Here is a 12,213-nt window from a genome sequence, read left to right as displayed (position 1 = left end):
ACACTGAAATGGCAAAAGATAACAAAAGAGCCGGGCAAAAAAAAAACACACACACTCTCAGAGAGAGGGAGAGGGAGAGGGGGCGGGAGATGGTATTGAAGAAGCCATTTGAAAATTTGAAAATTTTTTGGCACAGGTACAGGAAAACCGCCCCCGCCCCCCCCACAGAAAGAGGGAAGCATTGAGAAAGGCTAAAATAAAGAGACAAACCAAAGACCGCATTGACTCTTCAACTATATGGGCGAGTGTGCGGTCTGTGTGTGCGATCGTGTGTGTGTGTGTATGTGGGTATGCGCTATAGGTTATAATATGTTAGCGTAATGCCGAGTGGCACTCTGATGATGGGCGGAGCCAACAAATTCGCTAAACAAAAACACAAAGCGGCGATATATATGTATGTACGTGCCATATATGCTATATGGATGTACGGTCGTATAGGCACTGCGGATACTACATATAAGGGCTTCGGCTGCTCCCAAAAGGCAAAAGCGCATCTTGCCAGACACTCCTGCAATCTCTGCTGTGCAGACCTTCTTTTTTTTCGAGTGCCATCCAAATTCGGTTAATATGAATGCCGCCGACAAGCTCTGGGTTCTTGCCTTTTGATTAGCCTAATGAAACTATGCGGCATGGAATGGGGGCAATCTAAGACCCGCAGTATCTCTAAAAGTCGGTACATCCCGCAATTGAGACAACGTCAAATTCAAATTCGAAGAAAAGGGAGCAAATCTCAAGCATTTGATCAATTACAATTTCCAATTTAAACAAAAGCAAACGATGCCTGCAGAAAACACAAACTGGAACCAAATCAATTCGTATGGCAATTCAAATTGAGATACAAAATTGAGTTACAAACAAATGTATGTATATATATTCTACAGACGTTGAGAAATTCACTTTACACAGCAGCAGGCAGCAGAGATTGCAATTTATATATTGGTTTCCTTCCAGCCTCAAAATAAATCAACGGGAGATAAGAAAGCAAAATAAAAGGAAAATTTACAATTCAAAACATGGATATAAATACTCTGAAAGTTAAAAAAGTAGCTATATCTATGATTATGGTTAGTTAATTTGATTTCCCCTTAAGTATTCCATAAAATTTGTATAACTTTATTTTTATTCACTTTTCATATTTGTTCTTAACACTTCCTGCTGCTCTATTAGCAAAGGATTGCTATATATATTATTCCCTGCTAATTGACCTCCTTTATTATTAAGACCAAGTCAATTTTTCGTTCGCACACCTTCACTAATTTTCACTTAACTCGTTTTTCACTCACCTGGACTTGTCTGCCAACTGAGGCCGCCAATGAACATTTTTCTGCAACGAAACAGAAGGGGAAGTATAAGATAAATGAGGCATTAGCTCTATATATATATACATATCTGATGTGTATGCTAGAGAGGAGGAAGAGGAGCAGTAGGAGGGAAAAAATTAGATAAATGTTATGGCCAGGGCGGAGAACAACAAACAAACAGCGGAGCTGAGCGATCTTTTATCAGAGTTACCAGCGTCCAGACACTTCCTCTACCTCGGTAAAGGTGGCTTCCATTGTGGTAGGTCTGCTTAACTTCCATTCTACCAACCATCATCATCATTATCATCATTATCATTGTGGCCGTTATTATTATCTCAATCATCATCATCAGCTAAGGCAGCACTTGCAGTTCCAGTTGTGGTGGCCGCCGTCGCTGCTGCTGCCTGTTGTCTGCCTACCGTCTTCATCATTATTTAAATCATAGAAAATAAGCCGCTTTCCCGGCATTGTTTTCATGCTGGAAATCTCACCCACTCACTCCCAGGTTATCCCCGTCTCGCCTTTCCCCCCCTGCTCTTAGCCATTTTCCAGCCAGCCACTGCAACGGCTTATATAACACGAGAGAAAAAGATAGTAGCTTTTGCGTTAATTAGAAGGCAATGAAAATGCCCTTAAAAATTCAATTTATTTATATACAAAATTAATAGAAGTATGAATAAGATTTATACGACTTCCAGAATAATATTTAAACTGGGTTTTACTATGTATATACATATATATATATTCCAGATTCTTGTGCTTTCTTAAGATTTCAACAAACGTTAATAGATCTATTACTACACAAAATCTTTTAATCAATTTACTTAATTTTTATATTCTACAAATTAAATGCTTTTTCACTTATTCAACCAACTATTTGTATTAAAAGGATAAAAGCACTTACCAAGAACCTCTCAAAATAATGAAGAAAACAAATTAATTAAGCGATCTAATCATATTAAATCATTCTCAAAAGCAAACTTTCAAACTTGCTCCTTCTCTCGAAGACAAGCTAAGCGCCAAATGGAAATAGGCTTTTCCCCAGGGAAAGCGTATGGAAAACAAAAGGCAAAGGCTGTGCCCGAAACGAAAGTAGGCGGCGGCACGGCTATAGGAAAAGCAGTAGCAACGACGACAATGATTATGAAAACTTCAACAAACTGCAAAAGAGCGCAACAGTGGCATAAAAGGGAAGTGGACCGGGCCAAGAGGGGGTTAGGGTTGGGGTTGGGGTTGGGTTTTGGGTTCCTGGTGGGCCGCCCCACGCCTATAGGCGGTGGTTTGTAGAGGGGCGTGGCGAAATGCAGTTGGCGACACGAAAACGAATGTAAAACACACACAAAAATGCATAGAAACACAAATTGCAATGAAAGGCAGAAAAAAAAAGAGAGCAAAAGAGAGAGCAAACAACTAAATGAAAATGTTAATAAAATGTGCAACAACAAAAGCGTAAAGTAAGCTAAAAGAAAAACTAAACCAAAGAACGGAAGAAGCGTCAGCAACAGCGGGTTATAGGTGGGCGGTGGGAAATGTTGCAGAAGAGGGGGTGGGGGTTGTCAAGGGGGCTTTTCCGGGGCGAAGGTAAGCCAACATTCCGCCCTGAGCCCAGCACAGTTCCGATGAAAATAGGCCTCGAATTGCAGCTCGTCAGGAAAGCCGAAACTTTATTTTTTTGGACTATAGACGACGGCAAACAATTTGTCATTAATCAATGTTTGGAATTTTCCAGTTGCTTCGCCTGGCTTCGATTTGGGCCTCTGTCTCTCTATCTGTATCTCTCATGCAAATAATCAATCTTCATGGAAAAGTGGAGAGAAAAATAACTGATAAATGGCAAAGAAATTTGTTAAAGGCAAGTGCTTTGCAGGTTCTTTTGAAGAGGAATGTATTTTGAAAGTTTTTTGAAACGATTAAATTCTAAATTTGCAATGAAAATTATATAAAGAAGAGAAGATATATAAACAAAGTTTTTTAATTTTAGATTTCTCAGAAGATTTATTCAAAAGTTTAGATTAAGTGCTTCCTAATTACTTTGAAAAATAAGAACTATGAGAGCTTTCATCGAATGTATTGATTATTCTTAAGTTTTTCCTTCTTAAATATATTTGTAATCTCTAAAATAAATACATAAAATAAGTTCTGAAACCTATTTAAGTTTTTTACTCATTTAAAACTAATAAAAATAATGCCACAACCCCATTTCATTGGAACTTAGAGCTCAAATTCGATTTCATTGCTGAGATCATCCATCACATTTTGGTTTTTACTTTGTCAACCGTGGTTTTTCCGCCACTGAAACACCCCTCTTGATGACGCTCCTCCTCCCCCAAGGATGACGCCGCCGTCTGACTGACTGATCCGTAAATATTTGTATTCATTTCATAATAATAATTCAGCAAACGCTGGCAACATTGTCTGTGGGCATGGGACGCACTGCAGGTGACCTTCGGTCGGCGCAGCATGACAGAGAGAGTCAGCAACCCCCTAGAAATCACCCCTCCTGCCCATACACCTCTGGCCAATTGCAAGTGCACCGAATAAATGCGACCTTGTTCCACACTGCGAATCTGTGGACGGAGCTCTCTCTAGCTTTGCATTGCTGTGTCCAGCTGTGTGACGATGCGTAATTGCAAAAAACAAAATAGAAAACAGAAAAAAAACAAAATTGTAGTAAAAAACAAAAATAAAACAAATCACTAAGGGTGGCGGGGGTAAAGTGTCAAAGTCAACGCAGTAAATACAGTTTAAAGAGTTCAACTGGTAGCTTATGTGTGTGTGTGTGTGTAAATTGCACAAGATTACGCATACGCAGTGGTGTCCCTCGTCAATTGTTTTATGTTCCTTGGGCTTGGTTCATTCATTCTCCCGCGGGTGCCAACTTTGATGACATTTGCCTTTGTAGTCAATCCATGCCAGAGATCCTCTATATATGTATGTACATATATATATGTATATTCCCATATCCCCAGGCTTTGCAGTTTTCGCAGCTATTTACAGATTTCCCACAAGTTCGCTTTCCCCCTGTCAGACAATTCATTCTTGGTGGGCGGGGTAAGCTTTGGGTGTGTGTGTGTGACCGAGGGAGTGTGCTAAGCTCACAGTCATAAACAAGTCAACGCAACATGTCCGATTAGTAAGTGCAACCACCGACTGGCATTCGTCACCCAGTGCCTAAGCCTAAGATGCAACTCTAATCTGCACTCTGAGAAATAGATCTGTGTGCATATCCTTGACAGGAATACTATAATGGGAATGAATTGCGAGATTTTCGGGAAGATACGTCTTGGAATTAGCCACTTAAATGCTGAAGATTTTATCTATTTTGAAGGGGATTAAAAAATGCTTGAAATTGATGGAAAACTAGAAAGTAGCCAACACTTATTCGTTGTTTTATTTTTAAGCTAATGTATAATAGAAATTTGCAAACAAATTATTTGAATTTCGTAAAATAAAATAACTACAACTTAAGAAAAATCAATTACTATTAGATTTAGGAGTTTTGTTTGGGAATTGTAAATTATAAAAATTTTAAGAAATTATCAAAAAATAATTGAATATCAATTTAAGAGAGATAAAAGTGTTTCTGCTTAACAAAACGTTTTTTTTTTAATAAACATAATTATAATTAATTAACAGAAGAGTAAAACTGTTGTAGCTTGCACCTTTATTATAAAAACTAAAAATAAATAAGGTTACATTACATATTGAAACCAATTTAAAATCTCTTGTTTCATCTGCACTTTAAGAAATAAATATAAATTGACTTTACTTCAACCAAGTCTTGTGGCAAAATCATTACAAGTTTCCTTCAATAATTCTTAGATATAAATGTATATAATCTCTGCAAAAAAAGTCTCTTTTTTATTAATACCAAGCTCTATGAAAGAAGCCCTATTTTTTGAGTGTAGAGAGCTTCTATTGGCGCTTTTTGTTCGCTGCTCTGCTCAGCTCGGTCACATTTGCTTGCATTACGAAATAATTGTAAAGCGCACGTCACTTTTCTATAGGCCTTCGTCTGTCTATCCGCTCGCTCTCTCCATATAGCCATCCCCCTGCCTCTTTTTCTCCTTAGATCCCTCCAAACAGCCTAGTGTCCCCATGCCCCGTAAGTATCCACCACTTGGGCCATTCATGCGCAAGTCGTCAGCGCCCATTCACGGTCTGTCCCAGTCACACACTCAGCGAAAAAGTGCCCTCGAAAATCATGATTAGGGGCGCTTGATTGGCGTCAGTTTGGGATCTTGACAATGTACATTGTGAAAAATATTTATATAATACTAAGTAAAGAAAATAAATGTTGAGGGATGTCTGAGGATTTGATTAGCTGAACATGAATTTTTAAAGAAAATGTAAAGCAAATTTTCTGTCAGTAAGTCTTAGACATAAAAATAAAGTATTTAATTAATTAAACCAAAAAATATATTAATAATTAATTAAAAAGGTTTCTAAAAATGAACAGAAAGTTCATTAATATTAGGGTATTTGTTCGATCTTTTTGAAACTTCTTTGAATTTTTTTAACTTTTTTATCTAATTTTCTTCGAGTGTCCGTCCCAGTTGAAGACCCGTACACGGAGCCGCTTCCCGGACCCGGCTTGGATAGCTGGCTTTGGCTTTACCCTGGTTTGGGCTTTATGTTTTGGCGCCCAACGCTGCCGCTGTCGCTGTTGCAGTCGCTGTCTCTGCCCTGGCTCTGCCTCTGTCGCAGTTTGGCGCTTGTTTGCCATTCAAAATCCGTTCAGACTTTGTGTGCACATCATGTGTTGCCCTCTCGCTCTGGCATTACATTTGCATATAGTACTATCTTTGTCGGCCTTTCTTCTGCCGCCTTTCCCGCCGGGCGTCCCCTCTCCACCACTCACTGTGCACTAGTTGACGTTTTCTATTGTGGCTTCATTGTTGAATAGAAAAAATGTGCAAAATAGTAACAAAAAAAAAAAAGAATGAAAAAAAAAAGAAAATAGCAAAACATCTACCCCTGCTCGTCTTTCATCCTCCCCCGCGCCCTTTCCCTTCGCTTTCCTCAGTGACACACGCATGCCTCTTGTTCGGCTTGCAACTTCCCTTAGAACTCCCCTTGGTCCCGCCTACACAGGGAGAAAAGATGACCAAAATCAGGAAATAATTAAAAAAGAATTTAAAGCTGCAAAGTTTGTGCTTTGTATATTTATTATTATAAAATTGTAACTATTTTTTAAATTTGAATTACAAGATTTAGGTTTAGAAGGACTTTCTTTAAAATATTATCAAATCTAAAATCTTTCAACTTAAGAACTTTTCTTTCTTTAATTTTTTAAATTAAATTTTAATTACAAGATTTAGCTTCACAAGGACTTTCTTTAATGTTTTAAAATATTTTTAAAACTAAAATCTTTCAACTTAAGAATTATTTTTTCCTTAATTTTCCTCTGTGCAATCGCCATCATCATCTCCGCTGCGTGGACTTGCCGCTTACATGGAAATAAAAGTGCAGATCTTGTAACTTTAGTAATTTTTCACATGACAAATTATGTGAGCAGCGACAAAGCGGGAAGTGGTGGGTGGTGGCCAAAGGGAGTTGGCTGTCGAGAGGGCAACAAAGGGGCATGCATGGAGATACACACACCCAAGCCAAGGGAGACACACAACTCACACACTCAAGCGTAGAGTCTATCCAAAAGGTGCCGAGTTGTGGCATTTTGAAAGCGGACAGTCCGCATTATGTAACAATGTGGCGCCTGCTACTGCTACTGAATTTATTAAATAAGGTTTAAAGTTAGACGAGGCTTGTTTAGAAACGTTTGACCAGAAAATTAAGCTAGTAAGTAATTTAATCCATAAAGCATACAAGATTTATTATAATGAAGTTGCTTAGTAAATACAAAGTCACAAGTATTCTACTTCCTCTTAAAAATATTATTATAAATAAATTGAGTTCCAGCTAAAGGTAATCCTTAAAGTTCTTACTCTAAACACCCAATGTTGCTTTATTTTTCCTTATTTTCTTAGCAACCCTTAAGCTCCGAGAAACACTTAATCCTTTAATTCATAAATACCTGCCACACTTTCCCCAGAAACACACACTCACACACAGACACACAACAAATGGCCCCGACATCCTTAGCATCTCGTAACAGCTCCGTAATAGTTTTAACCTTTTATAAAACGATTTTTCCTAGCTGTTAAGACCCAGACTACAAACCAATGCACATTTCATTATTTACCCCCTTGGCTCTGAGGGAGTATCCACAAAAACCTCTGGACAATTTGACTCCCGCAAAGCCCGAAAGCAACAGAAGCGGCGACAGCAGCAGCAGCAGCAACATACCAACAAAGGCAAATCCCTATCCCTATCCTGATGACTATCATGTGCGGCTATGGCTATCAACAACATCATCAAAATGCACCAACATCCAACAGTAGCAGCGGCAGCAACAAAAAGAATGGGAATAAGAATTTCCAGGGGGGGTGGGCGTTGAAGAAGGGGCAGAAGGGACAGAAAGACTGCAATTGCTTCGTGGTTTCAACCTTTTCAGCTGGAGATCGGATGGCATGGGGAGAGGCTGAGGGAATAGCGGTGGTCACAAGAACTAAAAACCAAAACGCATCGAGAGAGGCAAGTCGCATGCAGACACTGGTCTCAAATATTTAAGCTAAATGTGGGTAACTTTAATTGTTAAATTTTCAGTTAAAAAAAAGGGGATAAATATTATTATTAAATATGTAAGTTTTCTTTTGGCCTTTGTACAGAGAGGAGTACACATGTCGTATACTTAATATATATGTTTGAGGTAAAAATAAATTACGTATACGTAATAAGGATTTGGAGATATCTATAATGCTTCATGATGATAGGATTCTTCTTAAACCATTGATTTATAACAATTTGGTGGGTATGCTTATAAATATATAAAGTAACTTTAACATAATTAATTAACCTTGTTTTTATTTAGAATATTTTTCCAATAAATTACTGCACCTTTTCCTATGTATTTAAACTTTTCCTAGCTCCTTTAAATAATTAAACTTCCAAAGATCTCCAACTATCATAATTAATTTCCTATTTTTTTCTGTGCAAAATTAGACCTGAGAAAGATAGTTGTAGGAGGCCTTCATTCTGGACCCAAAGAGTTGTGGAGAGCCGGGCCTCGGCGCATAAATATGCGGCCGACAATTGTCTGAGACATTCGAAGGCCCGGCCCGTGGTGAGTGTGTGAAAGCGACACACGGGGCACAAGGGGGTTAAGTGGGCAAAGGATGGGGTAGGGGGGGCTTTAATATGGTAGAGCGAGAACAAGCAAAACAGAGCAGAAATATGTATGTGAGAGCAGAGCGGAGGAGCGAAGCCGGGCAAAGCGGTAAGCGAGCCTCAGACAAAGCCAGCCAACGGCGGCTAAAAATGTTGGCCGAGCAGCAGAGGCAAATGTTTTATGTAGCACCCACTGAGAGATAGCCAAGGGAGTAGTGCAGAAGCAGAGCCACAGTGGTTGGAAATTACGCACATTTAGGAGGTACCCAAAGGAGTTGGTAGTAAAGATAAATGTTTTTAAATAATTGCAGTTATTTAACGTAAAGTTAAGAGGTATTAAAGCATAAAATGGGCACTAGTCTGATCCATAACTCATTAAAAACTAAATTTACTAAATCCAAACTAATTTCAAGTTATACTAAAATATCATTAAATTAAAAACTTAGATTACTTAAGCAAACAACGCAGCCTAAGAAAGCCTTAAGTTATTCTAAGCCATAAAAATATACAATACCGCATTAACTTACTATGGAATAATAATACCAAAATCAAGAACTTAATGAACTCAAGTTTCTTAATGAAAAAACTTTGAATAATCTATTAAAGAAATACTTGAATTTTCCAAACAATGAAAGTTCACAGAAACCGATTTACATATTATTCCACTGTCAAATGAGAGAGTGTGTGCCTGGGTGGGTGTGCGAGCGTGTGTATGTGTGTGCTTGATGGTGTGCGTAATGCGAATGTGCACGAAAAAGCGTAATAGAAAAAGAACTTTACAGTTGCATCGATTTAATCGTGCGGAAAGCTAAATATGGAGGCAAAGATAGGGGAGGAAAAACTGCGTCTGGAGCATCGGTGGGAGGGACGGCGGCAGAGTGGGTGGCAGTGGGTCAACGAGGGAGCTGCGGCTGGGATGGGGATTGGAGGGCGCAGTGGCACAGCCTAAATTGGGATACGCTTCGTTCGCCTCGGCTCATTTAAAGCAATTCTACTGCTGCTGCAAACACAAACACAATTACCAGTACATGCAATTTATAATGAATGCTTTAAGGGGGGGAACAGCTGAGGGGCTTTGGGGGGGGTGGAACGCAGGTCCGGGAGGCCGTAACCCGCTGCACTTTGCGGTTCAAAGGATGCATTGTGGCCGCGTCTGCGATACAGATAGCAAAACTTTTTCGCTGCCTTTCCTCCGTCCGTTCCACTTGGTTCCTCTTTATTTCGCATTTCTTTCTCCCGTTTATCGTCTTATATTGCATAACATACGCCCAGATTTTAAAAGATGTGGTCTAGGGGAGGGGCGGAGGCACTAGAGGTGGGGGCGTGGGTCGACAAACAGGCGACCAATATAATGTTTGCTACACTGCGAAAAAAAATAGAGCGTTTGAAAGAGAAACCTGCAGGTTTCAGGCAAAATAGCAACTAAAATTGTTGCTAGAAAAATCTTGAAAATTAATATTACAAATAAAGTATATACGCAGATATTTTTCAAAATATTTACTTTGTATTTTATACAAAATTTAAAAAAAATTACAAAAATATCTATAGCAAGCTTTGGATTTTTTTTATGTTATGTTAAGTTTTAAGTTTAAGTAAATTTTTTGTAAAATTTTTGCTTTTTCTAAAAAAAAACATTTGAATATTTGTTAACAACATAAAAGTCAAAATAATTATTTCTGAAAAATGTTTTAACCTGAATTTTTGCAGTTTTAGTTAACGAAAATTCCTAAAATTATTTAATACCACTTAGAAATGCCAGAATCTATTATATATTATCCAAATAAATAATGGGACTTAAATAAATTAAAAAATAACTTAATTATTCTTTACCCCCAATTTAAATGAATTTTTTCCAAGTGCATCCACCTACAACTCCCAGCCAGTAACGTCATTTTCTAATGGCGGCTTATACTTCCTAACCGAAAAGAGTTTACTTTTTATTCCGCTGCCAAAAGTTATGACTGCATTTAGCAGAGGGAAAACTTTCTTAGCCTTGCATTGATTTCAAAAGAGACGAAAAATATATGTACCCTCACACACATATGGCTGCTACTTCCCGGAGAGTGTGTTGGGTGAAATGTACTTTTAGGCCAAGTATTGTGCTCGAAATAGTACCGTCCAAATAGCCCTCGCCCCTCACACCACTCCGCCACTCCGTTTTAATCGAACTGTTTACTTAAAAGTGCAACTAAAGCAAATGAAAAGTTTTCTTTTTCAACGTGTCAGAGAGATTGTAAATTGAATTTTGATAATGTCAATCCAAAAGGGAAAAGGCAGAAAAGTTTTTGCCATTTCTGCGGTTTAAGTGGATAGTTTCCCCAATACCTTGTCCTAGGACTTATACATATAAAGTTATTGCAGATTTATACTGCAAAAAAACGAGCAAATTTACATACGCACAAAGCATGGAACATAAGCCCAAACACAACTCACGCGCCAACAAGCATTTAAATCCCATTGAGAGGCCATATTTTGCAATTTGTTAACATATTTAAAGGACTTTTATGCCAGCCATCCGGACAACTGTTGACTTTTTGCACAATCACAGGTATTCCCAGCAGTTTTGCCAATAAACGATCACCAGGAGCAGTGTTAATAATTGCTAGAGATGTTGCTTTAGCATTTATTATGGTAAAATGAGGCTTACTTAGGGGGAAAATAGGTAAAAAATACAAATTTAAATTTAGTTTTTAGGTAATTTACAATTTTCCTAATATTTATATATTTATATAGAAGTTTAAAAGTCTTGCCAATCTAATAACATTTTTTGTTAGCTTTGACAAATAATTTATTAAACAAAAAATTTGCTATTATGTCTTATCAATTAATTCGACCTCAACTACCATTTTCACTTTTATTAAAAATTCATGAAAATGAGCCGCATTTTTGTGCAGCTCTGACGAAACACTTAGCAAGCGGATGTTTTGAGGAAATTGTTTTTGCATGAGTGTTGTTTGGCCGTAAAACAGAATACGCCCGGGAGTGATGCTAACAAACAAAGCTGGCACTTTAAGCTAATGGCTGTCCTAGAGTCAAATTGCCGCAGGCCTCATTATGCATACAAAATGAAAGCTTATTGGCCGGACGGACAAACACCCGGGACAGAAAGCACGGATACGCCAAAAACAGCAACCGGTGCATGGAATACGGACTACGGACAACGGACAACGACAATGACAGTTGCGTTTACGTTACGGACAAACAAACAATACTACGGGCAATATGAAAGTGCGCACACAACGGCACAAAATCATTTGAAAGCAATTATATCAGACAAATACGACGACGAAGGAGGAGGACGAGGGACGGCGGCACTGGGAATGGGTCATTCCGTGCTCCAAGCACGGCGTACAATGAATCAATTTACGGTACGTAACAAAGCCGCAATTACAAGCGAGCTGGGCGAGCGACAGGGACAACAGAGACGAGAAACAAAACGACAATTATGAAAAGAGCAGCGAGTGCAATTGCAATCCCAATTCCACTGACAGTTGTCGATGCATTGCAATGCACAATTTTTGGGGGCACGCTAAATGACGCAGGGGCCTGGACCGATTTTTTTTCTATTTTCCTCCTTCTTTTTCTCGTTTTTCGCCTGCATTTCTTGTTGCATTCTGCCCAGAGAGTTTTTCCCGAGACCCGCGTGTCAGTTCTAATGGATAATTGTCGGACTATCAAGCCCGTT

General features: G+C 38.6%; 1 protein-coding gene across 6 annotated transcripts in view; it reads right to left on the bottom strand.

Annotated features, from left to right (window-relative positions):
* The window catches only part of Rbp6 (RNA-binding protein 6), a 189,796-nt gene that overhangs the window by 170,545 nt on the left and 7,038 nt on the right, over positions 1-12,213 (bottom strand). For all 6 annotated transcript variants that reach the window (XR_011444878.1, XM_017173055.3, XM_070285382.1 and 3 more), the window contains one exon: positions 1,284-1,324. Coding sequence is in view for 5 of the 6 variants with exons in the window: in XM_017173055.3 (XP_017028544.1) it covers positions 1,284-1,324 (41 nt within the window). In the remaining variant the exon portion in view is untranslated. The remainder of the gene's footprint in view (positions 1-1,283; positions 1,325-12,213) is intronic.

Source organism: Drosophila kikkawai, chromosome 3L (genome assembly GCF_030179895.1).
Source record: "Drosophila kikkawai strain 14028-0561.14 chromosome 3L, DkikHiC1v2, whole genome shotgun sequence".
Lineage (NCBI taxonomy): Eukaryota > Metazoa > Arthropoda > Insecta > Diptera > Drosophilidae > Drosophila > Drosophila kikkawai.
This window is presented reverse-complemented; position numbering and strand designations above follow the sequence as displayed.